This window comes from Helianthus annuus, chromosome 11 (assembly GCF_002127325.2).
Source record: "Helianthus annuus cultivar XRQ/B chromosome 11, HanXRQr2.0-SUNRISE, whole genome shotgun sequence".
Lineage (NCBI taxonomy): Eukaryota > Viridiplantae > Streptophyta > Magnoliopsida > Asterales > Asteraceae > Helianthus > Helianthus annuus.
Genome location: NC_035443.2, coordinates 181,060,429 through 181,084,018, shown reverse-complemented (window position 1 = coordinate 181,084,018; position 23,590 = coordinate 181,060,429). Strand labels below are relative to the sequence as shown.

Sequence of the window (23,590 nt, the reverse complement as noted above, 5' to 3'; positions counted from 1 at the left end):
ATAAGGGGCTTATTAGAGAGTTAAAGGGTTACACACATTACACAATCACAACCCTCATAACATCAAGAAATCGGCTCTCTCCCCAAAACCGAAATCACCCTACTTTCGGTTTCATCACCATCATAACTTACACCCTAAGGAGGAACCAGATCATCCTGACAATCATGTCGAACTCAGTGTCTGCATCTCTGACTGGATTCTCTGCTGGCCTGTCTGCTGTAACAGGTATTATTCATGTTTTCCATTACATTTAAACAGAACTGATACAACAGCCAAGTCTTTTCTTGTTAATACAACAAATTATCTTGCAATAATGGTCCCAGTCAGGATGCGAAGGCATTATCTCAGGGTCGCCAATCGGGTGATCTTCCACATAAGTTGGCACATCTTCCGCTTCTGCAAGCCCAGCCAAGAACACTCGTAACTCACCGTTTGGACCTAATAAAAAACATTATACAAAAGTTAACATCTTTAGACCGATAAATATTCGTATACATGCAATATAAACCTATACATCTACCTAGAAGATCATCCTTCTTGCTTTCAGGATCATAACTCGGAGGAAAGATTGCTGTGTATAGCTGCAACACAACACAAGCAAACATAAGATATAATGCATATATCTTAGCAGAATTCATTAACAGTTGAAGCTCATGTTGATCAAAAAGGGTAACATCCGTCCCTTCCAGCGCCGGCCCTGAGAATTCGTGTACCCTGTTCGAGCTTGAAAAAACGTGCCCTTAGGCTTTAACGAAATTGAGTATTAAGCTCACTAAAGGTCTAAACCTAATGCCAATGGGCTAATAACTATATAAACCATAAAAATAGTTTTGTAAGTGGACCTATGTTGGTGTTTGTATAGGTATACCCTATTGGTATACCCTATTAATTTATTTTTTTTACATATACATATCAGATTTTTTTTAGAATACCATGCCCTTCGAAATATCGGGCCCTGGCCGGTGGTCCTCCCCGCCCACCCTTAGGGCCGGCCATGGTCCCTTCATACCACCCAAAATTGTACGTTTTGCCAATGAGGAGCTCACGCATTTGTTTTAGTTGCTCAAGTGGAGGCATCCCATGAGGTCACCTGTCCTGGGATTGCTCCCACACGCACGCTTAACCGTGAAGTCCACTGTCAACAGCCAATGCGCCCAAATCGCGTTGGTGGTATTTCATGTTAGGAGTTAGGAATATCCCAACGTCTCTCATGTCCATGTCGGATGTCAGTTTGTTACAAAATGGGTCGAAGTAGCCCAATGTATATTATGGTCTTGTGTTTTTGTCAATCCTATCTAACAAGTAAAACATCTTTCCGACAATAATTTATCCGCTTTAACCTGTTTTACAAGCCCGACATTCACTTATCAAAAACATTTTAAAATTACACATAAACGGTTGTAGCACACAGTTAAAACTACCCGTTTTAACTAGCTACATGCCCGGTTATACCAACTATAATAGGCCCGTTTACATTGTCACATACTTTATTCAACCAAAACTAAGAAAAGTACCCGTTTTAACCCGTTATACATCCTGCCCGACCCACATAATTAGTAAAACCTTTTATAAAAACTAGTAAAAACTACCCTTTTTATTAACCGGTTTTACCAATTATAAAAGATACTCATAACTAGCATAACTACTTTAATAAGCAAAAGAAAGCAGTATAAAGTCATACAGGATTTAGGATGGCCTTCTCCGGATAGGTGATCAACAGCGTGTTAGAAGCGGAGTATTCTCCATCGCTCCATGGAAGATTCGGGTACTTTTTATCCCATATATGACTCAGTTCCTTCAAGAGCAGTGGCTTATCTTGTTTTTCCAAACACATGAAACCTGAATCTGTGCATTGTTCTTGATCCTAACAACATCAAGATAATATATATATATATGAACTAAAATATACAGCTTTTAGTATAAAGTTCAAAGCTTAATTAACTCACCCAAGTGAACAACAACTTGTTTTTGAGATCTCCTATAACATTATCCAGAATTCCTTGCAAGTTTTGTCTGACAGAAAGAATTTATGAAAGCCAGTTAATATATCTAAATCAAATTAAATAAAGGCAAATTATATTTTTAATAATCCATATTATAATTAACTCGTTGGCAGATAATAATCCATAATGACAATTTAACAAGTGACACTCCAAACTTTCACTCTCGTTACCAAGGCAATCCCACTCGCATTTATCGTCATAAATTTCCATTCGATCAACGGATGATTATGAGCGAAACGTACTTCCTTGCTTGGTTTAATAAGCGAGAAGCGCTCCGAGGCAACAAAGTCTAAAACGGAGGCGCAAAAGTGGGCTTTTCATACCCGAGATGCAAATTATAATATAATTTTTTTTTAATATATTTCTATAGGTTTCTAGCATCATTTACCCGATATTCAGACAAAAAAAAACAAGCTTTATACACTTTTAGTATATTAGTTACATACATGTACAACCTAAAAAAAAGCATGTTTTACAACATTGTGTTGCACAAAATTATGGGATTTACATGATGCACGTGCCTCATGCATGGTCACATTCCCGCCAAAAAAAAATGTGCCTCACTTGCAGATCCTGTATTACTCGCGCCTTATGTAGGCTGAAGCGAAGAGACCTGCGCATAGGCGTGCTTTTTTAAACCAAGCTTCCTTGTGAATGAAACCGACTGGAAATATATGATAACTATAAGTGTGGGATTGCCTTTGTTGACGAAAGTGAAAGTTACGAGAGTCAGATGGTATGATTATTATCGGTTGTAGTTTTAGATTATTAAAATCCAATCCGCCTTAAATAAATATTGTATCAGATGATCATTGATGATGATACTAACTCTTTAAAAGAAGACCACAATCCAACATGAAATCTTTCAAAGCAAAACTTCAAAAAGTCTACACAATAAGGCCTCTTGTAAACTGCATACACACAACCACACACTAATTAGTAACCTAACTTAACATGCATATCTAAGAGCATTCACATCGAAGCCTCCATCTCTATCTATATAAAAACACACATTTCTCTATATTTTGTTTATTTTTCAAAAACATCTCACATCGAGTTCTCTATCTCTATCTATTTCTTATTCATAATCACTTATTTATTTATTTTTCTCTTTCCAACATAATCATAATAAAAATATAGAAAAAATACAGAGATTGAATATAAACCTCTAAATATAGAGATGTACTTCACTTTACTTTCTTTGTATTTTTCTATATTATAGAAATTTCCGATGTAGTGGTATTTTTGTCGTTTCTGTATTCTTTTCTCTATATTATATAGAATAGAGGATCCAACGTGAATACTCTAATGTTTTGAATTTTTGACCGACCGAGAAGGTTCTTGTAACGAAAATCAGGCCGGCAGTTTCTCGGAATTGTTTCCGGCCACAACCGATGTGCTCGGTGAACAAAGATTCCACGTAAAGGAATCACCAGAAGTTTCTTTTTCGAACCGATGTTAACGCGATCCATTGAAATATTTAAACTGGTTCCCGCTTCATTTTCGCCAGTGTTTTCTTCACTGCTACCACTGTCACCGGAATCTGCAACACTGTTCTTGATCTTCAAGACTTTAGGTGCCATTGTTGTTGTGTGAAAGAAAGTGCATGAGAATTGAGATTGGGTCTTTCTTACAGGATCCTAACTCTATGTATATATATATGATTGTGTTTATATCTTTTACAACTTATTTAGTGTTATATTTAGTGGAGAATTAGATTAGAATTTCTTAATAGTTCAAATAGTGTACTCTACCGTTACAAAGTGACGATTTAAAATGACATTTTTACGCTTGTTAAGTCTATTATGTTTAACGAATTTCTATGTTATTAACTTCATGCAATATGGGAAGCCAAAAAATAAATTGGTGATTGATATACCCAAAACAATATCTAACTTGTGTTTTGCATTGGACGAAAATCATAAAAACAAGTACCAATACGGCAATACTGGTTCCGATAATACACTAACATTGATCGTTGGTATCAGTTCATTACTGGTGTAACACAAAAGAATATAAACACGTATTTTATATTTTATATTGATCTAAAACGATAAAAGCCAATATTGACACTAGTTTTGACAATTACCTATATTGTTCGGTCAGTATCGGTTTTGCCCGGTATAATACACATACCCGGTGTATCTTACAACACCAAAAAAACCCTTGTTACGACTACAACTTTGTTTTCAATTAATATATATCGAAATATCAAAATTAAAAAGAAAAAATTAACTCTGGCGTATCCAGCTGATACTTTTTGTATATATTATTTATCGTACGTACAAGGGGACAAAAAGAAACGTAATATGTAATGATATGTAATAATATGAGTGTATCAAGTATTATTCATGGAAATACGGTTTTGTATATATTAAAATAAAGGTTAAGTTATTTTATAATAACTCCTAAAAATAAGAAGTGTACAAAGACACAATGAATAACACGAGATGACACAATCACTAGTACAAAACTGGGTTTATGGGACGGTTCAAATAACATTTTTGGGCGGTTTAGAAAAATACAGTGTCAAAAAACCTCTACAAAATTTCATTGTATAAAAAAGTGGGTCAATAAGGTTTATTTGGGCCAGTCTAAAACAAACCGGGTTATTAAAAGAAATCATTTGGGGCGGTGCATTATTTTGGGACGGTTAAAGTATTTGGGGATGTGGGCCGCATTCTTCTGGGACGGTTATACCTTTTGAGACGAAGGGTTTATCTTCTCAATCTCTCTGCCACGAACGACAATAATCTTCGCTGAGATCCTCCTCCTTCCCAAATTAGACTAGATCAGAGCTCCTTTGTCTTCCGAAGCATCTTCCAAAGGCGCCGCATTTGGATTACAACAGTGATTTTCCATTCTTCCCGGCACACCTCGGCGAATTTCTGTCGTCCAGCGTAAAGGTGAGTTTTTATTTGATGCTCTGGTATAACGCATGCATTTGTTAAAGAAGATTATGCTTTAAGAACATACATTTAAGGATCTTTTGTTTGAAACCCTACCCGACCCGTTAACACCACCAGGGACCATCCATGGCATCCATTTCACCTCCAGCAATCATATTAAAAAGGATTATACTTTAAAACATAAATTTAAGGATTGTGAGTTTGAAACCTTACCTGACCCGATAACACCCCTAGGGACCATCCATTTTTGCACCCCTAGTGAAGTATTAAGTTTGCTTACTGGGTTGCTTGAATCCATTCTTGTCAATAGCGAGTGTATCAATCGCTATAGTGCGCTACGTAGCGTATAGGTCTAGGCTCACTATTAGGGTTGTAGCAATAGATAGCTATTAGACAATTTATTTATTCTTTTTTTTCATATAAATAGCAATTAAATATAGCTATAAAGTAGCTGGATTTTAGGTTTTTGTTAAATATACATGTAAAATACCATATATACCATGGTATTTTGATATAATATACATATAAAATATTTTAAAATATTTTTTCAAGTGTATCGCCATGTATAATATTTAGTTTTTATATCTGCAGATATACCATATTTTTTTTATGGTATTTTGATATAATATACATATAAAATATTTTAAAATATTTTTCCAAAAACACCACCCGACACTTTCTGCACATGATTCGCTACCTCGATAGATGATTTTCCGCCACCCTTAACTGTCATTTCCTCGGGCAAACGCTCAAGGAACGTGATCTCATGTGTTGGACTCGGGTTCCTGATGTAGAAATACGGGTCCCAGAACTTAACACCGCGAACCGTTGTACCATGGAACATGTTCTGTTTAAGGTTCATAGCCACTGGGACAATCCTGTCACTTAACTCAGCAAACAAGGGACTGAACCGTAGTAAGAAAGGTTCATGACAAGTGGTGCCTTCCGGGCAGAACACTAGGTCCCCTTCTGGAGTAACTCTTTGATACGGGCAGCATCCACTTCACGGTCACGAGTGAGGGCAATTGCGGGAGTTGGTGACATGAATCTCGAGAGTTTGGTAACACTGTAAGTATTGAATATGTGTGATGACTCGTCACATGTTCGAATATGTGTGATGACTTGTCACATGTTTACTTCTATAACTTTTTTTTCCGTAAGCATAATATTGGTAGCTACAGCTCAGTTGAGTCCATGCTTTTTTATCTTTTGATCAAGCCCATCTTATATTTCTATTTGATGACTCGTCACATGTTTACTTGTATAAATTTTTTTCCTAAGTTAAGTTCAGAAACTATTGTTTCGCTATTCAATATTTCGTTTCCTGCATTGAAATTAAACATTTTAGTTTTAACACTAATTCAACTCTCATGTGATGCTACATCACTATCCTCATCTCCTTTAGTTCTTCTCAACACACAAATCAGTTGATTTTACAAACAATTAATTCTAACTTACTGTATTTTTGTGAGTTGACCTACGACTAAAAAAGTCAAATGTTGAATCCACATCATTGAATATATGTCATCTACTCATCTACCTCCGGGTTCAGAAAATCACATAAATTTTGATATATCCATAGAAAATACTGTTAACTACGTAAAACTTGCAAAGAAAGTAAAAAAGTTTGACTTTTTAAGACTAAAAAGAAACATTTTGTTTGTTGGCAACTGTCATGAGCATAGCAAAATAATGGTTAAAACAAAAAACAAACCAGAGTTTTACAATGGCTATGACTTGCACTTGGACGCAAACCGTTTTGTGTTACTTACAGTGTTAGCAAACTCTCGAGATTCATGTCACCAATTCTCGCAATTGCCCTCACTCGTGAACGTGAAGCGGATGCTGCCCGTATCAAAGAGTTACTCCAGAAAGGGGACCTAGTGGTCTGCCCAGAAGGCACCACTTGTCGTGAACCTTTCTTACTACGGTTCAGTCCCTTGTTTGCTGAGTTAAGTGACAGGATTGTCCCAGTGGCTATGAACCTTAAACAGAACATGTTCCATGGTACAACGGTTCGCGGTGTTAAGTTTTGGGACCCGTATTTCTACTTCATGAACCCGAGTCCAACATATCAGATCACGTTCCTTGAGCGTTTGCCCAAGCAACAGAAACTTTAACCAGTAGATTTGAGATCACTTATGGATTAAGGCTTATAGTTGAATTTACTGTGGATTTTTGTTTAGAAGAACCAGGTACTTTCAATTAATGAATGGTTTCATATTAGGTTGAATCTTGTTGACTAATTATTAATTTTATTAGCAAGTAGCTGGGTTTAATTGTGAGAATTTAGTTGCGATTTATGAACAATTTTTGTTTGGGTTTTCACAAGATACATATATTGATACCAGAATATAGCAAAACTTGAGTTCTTTGTTTGATTATACCTATTAAAGATGTGTAAGTTTGTAAATTGTTATAAAATGCTCTGCAAATGTGGACTGCAGAGGCTAGCAGTTAAAGACTTTTTATGTAATATGCTATAAAGATTTTGAAGGTATGATGTTAGGACAAAAGTATGAAATTTAATTTTTTTTATGGTTTAGTAAAAAAAAGGGTAAAATGGTCATTTTCTAATCTATTTCTAAGGAAATCGAGTTTGGATTTAGGGTTGGGTTGGGTTGCGGGTCAAAATGGGTTCGGGTTAAAACGGGTCCGGGTCAGAATGGGTCAAATAAAAAAGGGTTGTTTTGGTTCGGGTCGGGATGGGTTCGGGTCAAAACGGGTTCGGGTTGGAACGGGTCCGGGTTGAAATGGGTTTCGGGTCGGGTTGTACTGTACTGTTTTGGATACCTCATTTTGACCTTCTCAAATCATCCGAGATATACGATTTGAGTTTTGATTTGAAGTCATCAGACTTGAGCTTAGATCCCATTAATATTATGATTTTTAATAAATGTATGCGTCTTAAACTTGGTGACATGTTTTAATTATGTGTTTAGTTTTTGTTATATCGTTTCCTGATTTTTTTTCTTTTTATTAGAATCACCAGAAAGAATATTGTATATTTTGGTCAGTTTGAACCTCTAATGATGAGTTAAAAAGTAATTACTTATTGAGATACCCATATACGCAAGTCATGATGCCACAAAAGTGACTTAGCTCGTTCATTATATGCTTTCCCTTTTAATATTTTTCTAACCTCTTCTTCATTTTATTGTAGTTCAGAAACACTGTTACTCCCAAAACCATAGCCACAGTCCACTTGATTGAGTTAGCTGTATCTTCTCAAATCTTCAGCTTTAAATTCATTCAACAACCCATATAAGGTAGGAAAATTTCATTTTGTTTCATTAATTGTTAATATATTTTTACCTCTAGTTAATTTCATTCATGTATTAATTGATTATATGCTGTTAATTGTAGTTAAAAATTGAAGAATTATAATTTCGTCAACTCTTCATTCTATCACCAATTTAAAGGTACGGAAATTCTATTCATATTCCATTTGTTGTTATATATATTGATTATATGCATATACATCTAGATCTAGATAACCTTTAGAGTATACCCGTCCGAAATTTATCTAATAGAGATAAATTTCGGATTGTCCCCATTTTGGGACTGCTTTTTGAATATTCTATCTCATTAGGATCTGTATATGTTTTAACGGGTTGGCTGTTTAAGAAAAAATCGGTAGCATTTCGCCTTAGCTCCTTCGAGTTTGCGGGTTATACGCATACTTGGGGAGTTAAGGCGAAATGCTGTCGATTTTTTCTTAAATAGTCAACTTGTTAAAATATATACATATGAGATAGAATATTCAAAAAGTGGGTTAGGATCCACCGCCTTAGAACACTAGTTTACACCATATATGTGTGTGTGTATATATGCAATTATATGATTTATTTGTTTATTTTTAATTTGCAGATGGATCGTACTTACTGGATGTACCATAGCACACGTACAAGCTCGACATATACAGATGGAGTTCGAAATTTTCTTAGGGTTGCTGAAACACATCGGTTGAATAGTGGAAGTGGATTGATTTGTTGCCCTTGTACAATTTGTAAAAATTTCCAAAGATTTAATGATATCAAAGACATACAGTTTCATTTAATTACACGTGGTTTTATGCCTAGATACACATGTTGGTCAATGCATGGGGAATCACTTACCAACACTAGCACAACGTCAATCAATCTAGATGATGATAATAGGGAGAACAATGATTCAAATATTGATGACGATAATGACCATTTTAATGACCCAAATGACAACTTAAATGAAATGTTTCATGATTTAGAGACTAATATTGGTGCGGATGATCAAGAAAAATTACAACAACTCTTTGAAGAAGAAGGAAAACCGTTGTATCCCGGTTGTGAAAAATTTTCGAAACTTAATGCTGTGTTGAAGTTGTTTCATTTAAAGTCAAAAAACGGATGGAGTGATAAAAGTTTCACAAATTTATTAGTGCTTTTGCACGACATGCTTCCCGAAGGTAATGAGTTACCGCTTTCGACATACCGAGCAAAAAAGTTGATGTGTCCTATGGGATTAGAAATTGAAAGAATACATGCATGTCCAAATGATTGTATGTTATATAGAAATGAGTTCGAGAATGAACATAAATGTTTTAGATGTAATGCATCAAGGTATAAACGTAAAAAAGAAACCGATGAAGTTGATGATGATGTGACAAAAAATGGGCCACCGGCTAAAATGTTGTGGTATTTTCCCATCATACCGAGATTGAAACGTCTGTTTTCAAACGAAAAAGAGGCAAAACTATTACGTTGGCATTCAGATGAGCGTGTAAATGATGGAAAATTAAGACACGTGGCAGATTCACCTCAGTGGAGAAACATTGATAACATGTATCCAGAATTTGGAGAAGAGATTAGAAACATACGGTTTGGACTTAGTTCAGACGGAATCAATCCTTTCGGCAGCATGAGTAGTCTCCGTAGTACTTGGCCGGTTCTTTTATGTATCTACAATCTTCCACCGTGGTTAGCCATGAAACGAAAATACATTATGATGTCTTTGTTGATTCAGGGTCCGAAACAACCTGGTAATGATATTGATGTTTATTTGTCTCCTTTAATTGAAGACTTAAAAACTCTATGGAGTTCAGGTGTAGATATGTATGATGCTTACAAGAAAGAACAATTTAAATTACGGGCCATGATTTTTTGCACCATAAGTGATTTTCCTGCGTACGGTAACTTGTCAGGGTACAAGACGAAAGGTAAGAAAGCATGTCCTGTTTGTGAAGATGAGACAAGTTCAATATATTTAAAAAATTGCAAAAAAACTGTATACATGGGACATCGAAGATTCCTTCCAGATGGTCACATTTATCGAGAGAAAAAGGAAGAGTTTGATGGTAGTACCGAGCTCCGAAAGATAAGGAAACGATTTGATGCATTTTCAAGAGTTAAAAATTTAAAAACTGTGTTGGGAAAAAAAACTGTGTTGGGAAAAAGAACTCGCGTTGAGAAAGGTGTTATTTGGAAAAAGAAGTCAATCTTTTGGGAATTACCTTACTGGAAACATTTAGATGTTAGACATTGCCTAGATGTTATGCATATCGAAAAAAACGTATGTGATAGCTTGTTGGGCTTATTGTTAAATATTCCCGGTAAAACCAAAGATGGGATAAATGTCCGTAAAGACATGGTAAATATGGGAATACGTAAAGAGCTTGCCCCTGTTGAGAGAGACAACCGTATTTTTCTGCCACCTGCATGTTATACTATGTCAAGAGAAGAAAAAACAAAGTTTTGCAAATGTTTACATGATATTAAGGTACCATCAACTTATTCTGCAAACATTAAAAGTTTAGTGTCAATGAAAGACTGTAAACTTCTTGGTATGAAGTCTCATGATTGTCATGTTTTAATGACACATATGATTCCTATTGCAGTTCGTGGAGTGTTACCAGAGAACATCCGACATACAATCACAAAACTTTGTTTGTTTTTTAACACGATTCACTCGAAAGTTATTGATCCCGAGTCACTGGATACATGGCAAAAAGAAGTTATCATCACGCTCTGTGAACTAGAGATGTACTTTCCACCGTCTTTTTTTGATGTTATGGTTCACCTAGTATCCCATATAGTAGGGGAAATTAAGGCTTGTGGCCCTGTGTTTCTACGTTACATGTACCCCTTTGAAAGATATATGGGTTTTTTAAAAGGTTATGTAAGAAATCCTAACCGACCTGAGGGTAGTATTGTTGAGGGATATGCTTCCGAGGAAGTGCTTGAATTTTGTACAGGTTATTTGGAAGGTGTGGATAGTATTGGTGTACCTCAATCTCGTCACTCGGGTAAACTTGATGGGGTTGGAGGTGTTGGTATGAAAAACATCATCCCAAGTCGTGACACTTTACAAATTGCACATTTATTAGTCCTAAAACACATGACTTGTCTTGCTCCATTTGTTGAAGAACACATGAACATTTTACGGGCGACATACCAGGGTAAGGATAATATGTGGTATATAATAAAGCATAATAAGGAGTTTTCTAGTTGGATGAAAACTAAGGTAACAACAACTAAGGTTGACAGAATTGTGGAAAAGTTAGGGCAAGGTCCAGATTTTAAAGTTAAATCTTACCAAGGGTACGACATTAATGGTTACACGTTTTATACTAAAGATCAAGATGCAAAAAGTACAATGCAGAACAGTGGAGTTACAATAATAGCATCAACGGCTGAATTTGATAGGATGAATCATGATACAATGATAAGAATTGCTAAAGATTCTTATTACGGTGTCATACAAGAAATTTGGGAATTAGATTATTATGATTTCACTCAAACTGTGTTTAGATGTAAATGGGTGAATAATCGTACAGGTGTCAAAGTTGATAAATACGGTTTTACTCTTGTAGACCTTAAAAGTGATGGCTATGCATCTGAACCATTTGTTCTCGCAAAACATGTCAGACAAGTGTTTTTTGTCAATGACCCGAGCAACCCAAGATACCACATCGTCTTGCAAGGTAAACGACGTATTATTGGTGTCGACAATGTCGCTAATGAGGAAGAATATGACCAGTTTGATGATCTACCACCATTTTCAGTCGGTATTCAACCAGGTAATTACAGGATTGAAGGCACCACATACTTACGATCTGACCACACGGAAGGGACGTATTGCTGATAAACCACATCAAACTAAATGATCAAGGTTTGAGATTATATATACACACACACATTTTGTATTATTTTTTTTAATTGTAGTCTATTAATACAATTTTTTTTTTTGTACAGGATAGACAATGATGAAGATAAGCCATGTGATAGATGATCTCATTTTTATTGAACTTTTTCTAGTGGAAACTTAGTAAAAGATTGTTATTTTGTGTCTAATTTTTTTAATTATCACTAGATTTTTTACTGGTTTTTTCTTGTGGTAAAGTTGTATAGTCAAATAATTTTTCTTTCGCATCTTAATTAATGGTTATTGTTTGACTGGAAGTACTACATGATATTACTCAACTAGATGATTCAGCCTGCACGTTGCTGCCGAACCTAGGCGGAATTTGATAGGTATTCGTTCAGTTTGTCATAGTATAGTAACGGCACTTGCTATAGCAAACTAAAACATAAAAATAAAGTCTTAATAGTACTCACACTTGGCATAACAAATAAAAAAGACATCCTAATTATTTTTAATATTTATACTTGTTTATAATAAAACTCAACAATTTAATAAAGAAAACCGTTACGTCGCAAGGAACTAGATTTCGCCACCATAAATTTTGGCTGGGAATTTGCGCATGGATCAAACATTGTTGACCAACTTTTTAAAAGTTATTATATTAAAATTATAATATTTATTCAAAACAAACTTATTCTAATTAACAATGACCCACATTTGACCAATTTGACAACGTCACGAACATCTTTACACACACTTCAATGATCCGCGAACAATATTATTATAACTTGACCGGACATTGAACTGGTGGCATTATTGGTGCGCTGGTCAAAGTGGTCTAACCGGATTTAGTAACCACATAAATGTATATAGAGTTAAAATATAGAAATGCAAAAAAATCAATTAGATAACAAATAATTAAATGTATTTTTTTAATAATGTTGGCACTCATGTAAATTGCAATCATTAAACCCCAATTTCAGGTATAAGACTATGGGGTGTGGGGCGTTGGTTGGGGCGAGGGTTGCAAAGCAATGTTGGCTAAACCACACCGGGTCAGCAGCGTTGGCTATGGCGTTGCCTCGCTGGCGTGGGTTTGAAGCCTGGCGTGGAACGGGGGGGGGGGGGAGGTGAGGTGGCTGGTGAGAGATGACCGTTTAGGCTAGCCGTTGCCAAACGGCTACTTTGTTTAAAAAAATATTTCTTTTTTAACATTATAAATCCTCACCCATTTTTTTTTACCATTTTACCACTACTCGTAATCAAGAGCTTGATCGTAATTTGGATGATTTTGATGAGTCTCCTTCCCGCCCACCAGGTAGAGACACATCAAAAAAGCGGATTCAAAGAGGGAGATCGGGTTCGGCCTCAGGTAAAGGGTTTTACACCGACCTGTTGGAAGAAATTGGGACGAAAATCGACACATTCAATTTCATCCAACAACAAAGGATCGAGATGGAAAAAAATATCCAAGTGTCGTACTATAAAAAAAATATCTCTAAAAGAAAAATGCGAAGATATGAAATTTCTTGTCATGCCCATCAATCACCGTACCGGCCCATAATTGGAATTGACATGCAAATGAAACAAGAAATCTTGAAAAAATATGACATTAGGGTTGTAAACGAACTGAAGTTCAGCGAACAGTTCGTGAACCATTTGGCGGGAAGTTCATTTATGTTCGTCTGTTTAATAAACGAACAAATATGAACAAGAAATTTCATTCGATTAGTTAAATGAACGAACATGAATAGAGGTCTCAATCGTTCTATTGTGTTCGTGAACGTTCGGTAAGGTGTTCGTGAACATTCGTTCATTCGTTCTCTGGCCATCCACCTTTAGCATTTGTCGCGTTCGCCAAATTTATTTGTGTTCTTGTGTGTTCGTGAACCGTTCGTTAACATGCATAATTCCTTAATGAACGAACATGAACATAAAATGTCGTTTGGTAAGTGTTCATGAACCGTTCATGAACACATTTATTTCCTTAACGAACAAACACGAACAAGGCCTTGTTCGTGTTCGTTCTGTTCGTTTACAACCCTATATGACATGGATAAATCATGAAGTTTTTAATCTTTTTTTTTTGTTTTAAGTAGCTTTTTTTATTTCATGTAGTTTTTTTTAATTTTATTTGTAGTTTTTGAAAAAAAAATATACAATCTTCTATTTTAGTTAGTGTGTTAATTTAATTAATGGAATTTTAAATAGTTAAAAAAATCAAAATCTACATGGCTGGGCACGCCAGCCGAAACCACGCCACCTCACACCCCTTCTTTTGAAGAATTACCTTATGGACCCCACACACCACGTGTCAAGCAATGCCCCAACCCAAGCCGCCCACACCCTGCGTTCTAATGTTTGAAATGGTTATAATCAATGTTTTCATGACCGGACCGGATAGTGAACCGGTCGGTTTACCGGTTCACTGGTCGAACCGGTTGGATTGGTCGGACCGGATTCAAGAATCGGATGATATCATAAATAATTTAATCTTCAAAAAATATAGAAAATATACCAAAATTGTTTCTCAAACATTAAACATAAATAGACAACATCATATATAAAAGCCAATACAATACACAAAGTTCTTTTAAAGTATACCTTTTTTTGTTATTCAGTATATAAAATTACATTTCTTCCACCCGTGAATACACAGGGTTTTTTTTTAAATATAATTTTTTATTGTTTGGTATACAAAATTATATTTATTCAAACTGCACAATAAATGAGGTTTTTAAAGATATAACTTTTTATTATTTAATATACAAACTTATATTTACTTAACACATGTAATAAATGAGGTTTTTAAAAGTATATTGTTTTTTATTTAGTATATAAAATTACATTTATTCAACTCGTGTAATACACGGGGTTCCAACCTAGTATGTGTATATACTGTACGTGGGGTATGTTTGGCATGGAGCTTTTAGGAGCTTTTAGAAGCTTCAAGCTTTAAGCTTTTATGAAAAAGCTCCTACTTAATAAAAAGTCTTGTTTGGTTGAAGGAGCTTTAAGCTTTTAGGTTAGGAGCTTGAAGCTTTTGGTTGAACGCTACTACTAGTAGCGTTTAGAAGGAGCTACAAGCTTTTAGGGAAAAATGACTATTTTAACCTCTCAAAATAAGAAACTTTTTAATGCACCAACTTTCTAAATTTTTAGTTATGTCCATTTTGGTAATTTTATACATTTTATTAAAAGCTCCAACTACTCTACCAAACACCAAATATATCTAAAAAGCTACAGCTACTAGCTACCAGCTACAGCTAACAGCTTTCAGCCACCAGCTAACAGCTTGCAGCTTTCAGCTACCAGCCACCAGCTATTTTTGCCAAACATACCCGTGATAGTAATTGTTAATTACTTAGGGTTTTTTTATATAGGTTCTAAAAATAAAAAAAATACAAATCTAATGTTTTAAATAAACTAAAAAGAATAAAAAAGGAAGTGAAAAGCCATATGGGGAACCGGAGACAGCTGTTATATGGGAATTGGGAAACCAAATTTATTAACTTTCTTAAATTATGAAGGCTACAAGCACACAGAGATTAGGTGACTTTAAAATTGGTAAAGCAAATATGGAGGAAACCCTAACGCCAATCTCTCCATCTCTCTTTGCATTCGCCGTTTCGTTGGCACTCACCACTACCGCTCCACCTCCCGCACCGTTCTATTCCGCCACTAATCATGATTATCTCATTCATCTCCCCGTTTCCACTATACCGATTCCTAGAATGGCTCTACTCTGGTGGCGACGCAAGCCGGTTTGACTGAGCTTCAGCTGATTATGTGAAGCAATGGCGGCCTCATAATCCATCCTCCACATGAGATTTTTATGTCCTACGTTTCGATTTAGGCTTTTTCAGCACAGATCCGGCGAATTAGAGTATGCATAAGGTATACTGAGTTTGGGTCTCCGACCTCGTCTCCGACGGAGATGGTTTTCCGGCAATTAAAAAAGAAGCCCTAAATGTTTTCTTTCTTTTTTTTGGAAAAAAAATGGGTGAAAAACCGTTTCAGAAAATCAAGATTTTCTCATAAAAAACCCACTCCCGCCACATTATCATAAATTTCTCATAAAATACCCGCTCCCGCCCCATTTACCACAGTCCCACGTTAGTTTTAAACCTAATATTCTTCTCCAAACCGTCCACGTTGTTTTGCCATATTAAAACAGTGAACGAAGGTAGCTTCTTCCCTATTTCCCTCATTTTGATTTGTAAGTATCTTTGCATGTTAAAAGCTTTATAGTCCTGTTTAAATTGATGATTTGCATTTTCAACAAGTTTAATGTTTCTTATTGTTACCTTGTGAATCATGATTTATTTGACTAGTTGTTATATATATTTGTTACCTTTTTGTTGATTTTGCAATTTTGATTGCTGAAATTAAGGCGTGGATTCAATTCTTAGATTTTGTATTACACACTTTTGATTTGATGATTTTAAATTTGTGATCTTAGGAAAGTGGCCTCTAAAGTTTACTGGAAATTGCAAATTCACCATTCTAATTGGATTTATGAATTTCAAATGCAAGATATAGCTTTTCATTTTGTTTCTTTTGTGTTATATCCATATGCTTTCAAATAAATCAAATATTAGGTAACTAATCTAATTAACATAATTACACCTGTAATCAAGATGTTGATAGCATTTATGTCTTCTTAGAAACCGTTATTTGTTCTGCAATATCACTTTCTGAAGTTACGGTGACCTTTGAGTTCATAGTTTATGTTTAAACTGATGCTTGGTTGTTGACTAGGGCAAATATGTATATTGGTTTTGTAAATATGTATGTATATGTATCTAATTAAATAACTTAGTTATTTCTTTTGCTTAATTGTAATCTATAGCTATGTCGAAAAGAGGCAAACGTGGTGTTGCTTCTTTTCAAAAGAATTATAAAGAGGAGGATTATAAGGTAGATTTTGACAAAAATAATCGCCCGGTGGGTGCAATGAGTTCTCCATTTATGTCATGGTTTGGGCTGAAAGTTAGACAAACGTTTCCATATCATATTGATACGAAGGATTTTGAAAGAAACCGGTGGGAAGAATTATGGTTGGATACCAAGGTATGGTTTTTTATTTTTTTTACACATTATCATAAGATGAAATATTTGTTTAGTATTATGTTTAACCTTTTGTTTTGTAAATTTTTAGAGGTTATGGAATATTCAAACTGATGGGGCAAAAAAGTTTATGCTTAAAAAAGCAAAGAAGCTTTGTACAAAATTCAGAAGCAGGCTTGTTATCAACTATGTTAATAAAGGAAAAAGGCCTTTTGAGAAATATGCATATCTCGATCCTGCGCATTGGGATGAATTCGTTCAGAAAAAGACAAGCAAAGAATTTTTGGTATGTATGAATTAATTATTATATTATTGTTATTATTATTATTATTGTTATTGTTATTATTATTATTATTATTATTATTATTATTATTATTATTACGTTTGCAAGTATTAATTGTATTTTGTTGATTTGTGTGAAGGATATAAGCGAGAAGGCCAAAGCAAGTGCAAACGCGAACACAAACTTCTCCCGACTAGGACGAACTGGGTTTGCGGGATTGGATGCTAAAACCGATATCATATGGCCTCTACTTGAAGCAAAGTATCCATATCTTAAAACTATACAAGATAAACGTGCCAAAGCGTGGATAATGAGTAAAAAAATAAAAAACCCAGAAACTAACTCGTATGAACTTGCACCAGATTCGCATGAAACAATCGAACGTTTGGTAAGTAAATGTGTTTGATTATTTTTTTTAAAGTTGTATATATCTGAAACGGATGATTTAACAATATCTTTCTATAGGTCCGCACCGAGAGAGAGATGATAGAAGATGGTAGTTATTTTGCCGGAAAGGATGACCCGATTGTTAGAGTTATGGGACGTGAACACGGCGGAAGAACACGGGCAGTCTCCGAGCTTATAGGTAATGTCAAACACACACACACACATATATATATATATATATATTTGAGTTTTTTTCATCTATTGATGCTGATGTAGTTTTGGATTTTGAGTTTATGTAGGTTCAACACAGGTTCATGGAGGATTGTTCAACAATAGTAAAAAGCGAGCAAGAAGGTGCAATAGTTTGGATGCGAACAAGGAGAAAGGCTCGGTATCATGGGTGGACAAGAATTCCGGTGGACCGATCATATCCTATCCACCTATCGAGGTAATATATTTATAGGCTGTTAAAAATGTTATATATTTTTTAAAAAATGCTTTATGGTTTCGCAGAAATTGACACCATGTGAGATGCTTTTTCCATTCCAAGTTAGTGATGAGTTGACGGTGGCTATAGGGCAGATATGGCCAACTTCTGATAGGATTCTACATGGCAAACTAATAAGCGAGGGTTTTGTAAAAGTTCAAGTAGATAACGTCATTGAAGGTTGCGAGAAAATGCCTGTTCTTGAAGTAACTAAAACTGTGGACATTAAATGTGTTGGAGACATGCTTCACTGTTTTGTTCAATGGCCAAGGGATGCAGTAAAGGTATATTTGTTTATATATTACATTATACTTTAGTATATTGATGTTTACTCTAATTTTTTTTGTTAAATTATAGATTGTGAACAAGGAAACATCCAGCAGGTCTGTGAGTTTCCTGAGAACGAACCCGAGGCTCGATTCATCAAGCCACACAGGCGCCTCGCCTCAAACACAAGTCGGTGACATCTCGGCGATTTCATGTTATCATCCAGAGGTAGTTTATATTAATTTAGCTTGATTTGTTCACATTCTAGTCATAGTTATCAAAGGCATTAGGCGCACTCGAGGCGCATAGGCCTCGCCTAGGGCCTAGGCGCAAAGCGCAAAAAAAGCGAGGGCCCTAGAAAAAAAGCGCACGTAATTGAAAAAAATAATATAATGTATTATGGGTTGAAAAAGATAATTGATGTATCTTGTAGGTGTATAAAATTAATAGTACTCTCTAAATATATTTGTAGAACTTATATAGTTAGATATTAAAATTATCTAACTAGTTTAAAAAAATAAAACTTTTTAAGATAATCTTTTTGTAAAAATTCTAACATATATAGTTAGAGTAGTTTAAAAAAATAAAACTTTTTTAGATAATTTTTTATAAGAAATTCTAACATATATAGTTGAGTACTTGCTATAATAATTTTGAATATTTGGAAAGGAAAAAGAATTTTGTTAACTATTGACACAGTCTTCTTTCTACATAGTGCCTAGAGTGCCTAGCTTTTTCTGCAAAACACTGTTAACGTAAGCTTTTAAGAAAAATTTCTCCACTCCTTTTCAAAGGTCAAAACTGAGTATCCTTTCTGCAAGTCATAATGCCTTTCATTCTTTCATCTTTTTTTTTTTCTCCTATTCAAATTTTTGTCTTCGTTGAACCATCCACAACCACAAATATGTCCATACGGAAAGTATTGTAGAAGTTCGCCGGAAACTGGGCAGGAATCTGGCCGGAATAGTCTCCGGAAAGTTGTTTTTTGGCTGGAAGCTTACTAGAAGAGCGCCTTTGACGGCACAAGGCGGTATGGTTGCGCCTTGCCTGAAAATTGCGCCTAGGCGCAGCAGGCGAGCGCTTTTGATAACTATGATTCTAACAGTTTTTTTTGTTATTTTAGATTGAGGAAGACCCGTATGAACTACAAATGCCTATTCAACAAAACATTGATCAGATGAGTTTTATGAATATGGTAAAGCATCAGCAACTTGTTTTATATAACAATCCACACACAAATGCGCGTGTACACACACCTCTCTATCTCTATATATATGCAAACATATATAAAAGAGTACTAATCATATTTTTGTTTCTATAATAATCCATAAGTACTAATGTTGTTTTTATAATGCTTTTTAGTTAATGGAAGTGCAAGAACTACCTGAAAAACAAATGGCAAACAGTCATGCTCCTAATATAGATCCAGAATTTATCGATCCTGAAGTAACTACTGCTTTGGAAAGAACAAAGACTAGGCCTCGTGCAATTCAAGATATGGTTGAACTATTATCAAGGTGTGTTGGGGATAACCATAGCATTCAGATTTCTTCACCGGCCAGGATGTATCCCCAAACGGTTCAGGATAGTATTCCATATGTGGAGTTGTTACAACTATTTTCTAATGATTGGCTTGACATCACTGTGATACATTGGTTTGCAATGTAAGTTTTTATTATTGTTTTACATGGTACAGTAACATTTTATAGATACAATTCAGTTTACCAACTTTATCATTTTTTATTGTTCTTGATTTAAGGTATTTTTATGAGTCACATAATTCTCGAAGCGCATTTTTTAATCCGCACCACATCAAAGGTGATTCATGCACGAAAAATTCTGAAGGCGTTCAAGAACATATCATAGATATGTTTATGTTCCATACCGACAAAACATTTTTTCTTGCGCCGTATTTAGCCGAGTAAGTTATGTTCTTCCACCATACATACACACATACATACTTAATTTTTGTATGATTTTTATTTTTTGTAGTAACCATTGGACCCTAATTATCATTTGTCCATCAACTGAGAGAGGCTATATCATTGATTCTATAAGTAGAGAAAAGGACCAGCATAGTTACCTTCTTACGTCTGTCATTGATGAAGCTTTTGGGTTTCCATTTCTTTGGGATATGGTGAATGTATGTTTTCTATTTTATTATCAGTTTATTTTCATGCATTTAAAATTCTTAATTCTTAATTCTTAATTCAAAACAGTGTAAGCAGCAAAAGAATGGTTGGGAATGTGGTTTTATGGTTATCAAAAACATGTACGAGTTTGTCAATACTATTCAACATGACTTTCCCATTAAGGCAAGTGTTTTCTATATATTTATATACTTTGTATATTTGCACTAAATTATATATTTTTCAAATTACATGTTTTCTATTTATTTGTTTTAGCTTTGGAACGAAAAAGGTTGTCTTCCGCAAAAAGAAATTGACAAACTGATCCTAGAATTAACGCCACAGTTTATCAGTAGGGTGTTTCCAACGGGTCAGAGGCATGCGTGACAACAGGTAAAATGTATTTTCACATGTCAAATATAGTAAACAAAGCTAATATAATTAGAAAATGAATAATATTCTCATATATAGTCTTATTGTTAGTACACTGAATATAATTAGAAAACTAATGCTATTATATAAAGTTTTGGGACATCTACTGAGCAAATATCTGAGCAAATATCTCATGTGTTGACTTAACTTGGGAAACATACTGAAAATGCTTAGTTATTATCTTTTAGTTTGGTTGTGTCTTGAATATATTGTTTATTAATATTTTTTTTTTATCTTGATTGATTTTGATTTCAATTTTGTCAGGTGTGGTGATGAAAACTAAGAAGAGAGCAATGCAAAAAAAAGGTAAAAGTTGGAGTTCTACAACTGGATTGGAGTTGAAGTTTTTGTTTTATGTTTGAACTTTTGGTGGCAAATTTGTTTCTTTAGGAGTTAAAGTTTTTTCATTTTGTGTTTGAACATTTGGTAGGAGATCTGTTTCTGTAGGAGTTCCAAGTTTTTTTATTTTGTGTTGAAGTGAGAGTTTGACTATTATCATTTGGTAGCAAAGTATTATGTTTTATGTTTGTTTTGAATCTATCGACTCTTAACCTTTCTTTTGTTATGCTAATATAGAAAATTACCAGTATTGTTATTATTATTATTGTTATTATTATTATTATTATTATTATTATTATTATTATTATTATTATTTATGTACTAGCACTTTTTTGTTATCTATATTTAATGACCCGGTTGTTTTTATTTATTGACGTGGTTTCTTAACAGCGCTAAAAGAGAGCCTCATTTTTGACTCCCTATTTGAAGTGGTTTTGGACACGGTTATTTCTATTTACTGACGCTATTATTTCTTTTTAAAGACGCGTTTTCTTAACCGTGCTAAAAGATAGCCTTATTTTTTGACTCCCTATTTGTTGGGGCGGTCCATAAACCATGTCAAAAAACGATTTTAAACGCCCCAATAAACCATTTATGTACTAGTGAATATCGAGCATAATATCACACTATGGCGAAAAATATAACACATGTCGAGGAAGAAAAGACACAATGAGTCACTAAAACGACACAATGATGCAAATATTGAAAAGACACAATTATAATAAATAAAAAATTCTAAAATTTACAACCTACAAATGCAAAAGTGTAAACCTAAACTCTCACATCGTAGAGTTTGATGAGACGATTCTAATACCGCTTGAATGGTGTCAATCAGAGTCCGTTTGATATCCTTTATACGACTTCTTATTATTAAAAGCTTTTATATATTAAAATAAAGTATATTACTGTATGATTGGTGAAATTAGACTTAAATTAAAAAAGTGAGACATGTGACATGGTTTGAGAGTTTGAGTAAATCAACTGCTAATAGATTGCCAGGATTAAAATAGATTGAAGAATGAAAATGATAATGGGTTTAGGTGAGTGTGCCATGTAATTTAAGTTTACCCGATATATGAAGAAAACTAATAAAAAATAAATGTAACTAGGTCTGCGATGTTGAAGCTGTCATTGGTGTAGACTTTGCATATCTTGTCAAATGTCAACAGGTAATAACAGGAAGTAAAAAGATGCATAAATAATTTATATAATTAGAAAGTACTGGAAATAATTTATATATAACTTTTATTTTCTCACACTATTTAATTAGAAAATATTGTGCAAAAGGTAATTCTTTCTCTTAGCACCTGGGTATGGTGGGGTTTGAGTTGAAGGCATGAGTTGATACGTGGAGTTGGAGCTCACTTACCGGTGAGTGACGTGTCCGTAGGGTATGACGGGGCTTTGGTTGGGGCGTGGCTTGGCAGTTTATTAAAAAAAATTACAAACACCCGCTATGACATGGCCAAGAAAGCGAATAGGAGGCCGCCACATCGGACCGCTAGCCCGCCCCACGCCCGGCTTCAAACCCAAGCCCCAAGGGTCATGCCCCAACCCAAGCCCACCCAGGGTGGTGGCTTGGGCGTTTTCCCCCAACCCATGCCCCAACCTAGGGGTGTTCAGAATTCGAAAAATTCGAAATTCGTTTAAATTCGATTTGAATATCAAGAATTCATTTCGATTAAAAGAATTCGAATTCGATTCAATTCGAGTCAAGTAAATCGAATACGAATCGAATACGAATTTATAATTTCAAATTCGATTCGAAATTCGAATAAAAATTATACATTTTATTTATTATTTTTATATAATGCATATATAACTTTTATTAAGTTATACTATAAATTATTTTCAAACTTTTTCCAAGTATTAAAATTACCCATTACCAAATCCATTACATGGCCCATAACTAAAACCTCAGTAGCAAATCTATAAGAAGGAATTGCAAGTTTTGTCCTTTATCTTTAGGCCTCTTTGCAGGCGGTGTCCTTTATGTTTAAATTTGACGAGTTTTGTCCTTTATGTTTAAAAATCAAGCACGTTTTACCCTTTGGGCCTAACCCAGTCTGTTTTCCCAGTTAAATCTGATGCACATTAGGGTAATTTTGTCATTTCACCCTTTTAAAACCCACCACCATCGTCATCTCCCCACCTCAGCCAATTTT

At 34.7% G+C, this 23,590-nt stretch overlaps 2 protein-coding genes and 3 long non-coding RNA genes across 6 annotated transcripts; 4 read left to right on the top strand and 1 right to left on the bottom strand.

The window, feature by feature from the left end:
- Positions 1-250: 250 nt before the first annotated feature.
- Positions 251-3,586, bottom strand: LOC118484201. Its single transcript, XM_035980195.1, has 6 exons — positions 3,334-3,586; positions 2,833-2,914; positions 1,947-2,013; positions 1,682-1,864; positions 521-581; positions 251-438 (listed from the first exon to the last, which is right to left on the bottom strand). Exons 1-6 carry the CDS (start codon positions 3,584-3,586, stop codon positions 251-253), a joined length of 834 nt encoding a protein of 277 aa, XP_035836088.1.
- A 983-nt stretch (positions 3,587-4,569) lies between these two features.
- Positions 4,570-8,975, top strand: LOC110891342. Of its 2 annotated transcripts, XR_002565244.2 has the most exons (5): positions 4,570-4,909; positions 5,833-5,836; positions 8,081-8,181; positions 8,279-8,334; positions 8,783-8,975. It is a non-coding gene; the product is annotated as an uncharacterized LOC110891342 (long non-coding RNA). The 2 variants fall into 2 exon arrangements; XR_002565242.2 differs by lacking the exon at positions 5,833-5,836 and having other exon boundaries at positions 4,573-4,909.
- A 7,910-nt stretch (positions 8,976-16,885) lies between these two features.
- Positions 16,886-19,706, top strand: LOC110891341. The gene is made up of 8 exons (XM_035980194.1): positions 16,886-17,104; positions 17,193-17,387; positions 17,524-17,772; positions 17,850-17,970; positions 18,071-18,219; positions 18,285-18,542; positions 18,616-18,641; positions 19,649-19,706. The coding sequence occupies exons 1-8, from the start codon at positions 16,886-16,888 to the stop codon at positions 19,704-19,706; spliced, it is 1,275 nt and encodes a 424-aa protein (XP_035836087.1).
- A 729-nt stretch (positions 19,707-20,435) lies between these two features.
- Positions 20,436-20,840, top strand: LOC118484307. Its single transcript, XR_004873286.1, has 3 exons — positions 20,436-20,446; positions 20,518-20,668; positions 20,745-20,840. It is a non-coding gene; the product is annotated as an uncharacterized LOC118484307 (long non-coding RNA).
- An 85-nt stretch (positions 20,841-20,925) lies between these two features.
- On the top strand, positions 20,926-21,563 carry LOC118484308. The gene is made up of 2 exons (XR_004873287.1): positions 20,926-21,047; positions 21,351-21,563. It is a non-coding gene; the product is annotated as an uncharacterized LOC118484308 (long non-coding RNA).
- Positions 21,564-23,590: the final 2,027 nt, after the last annotated feature.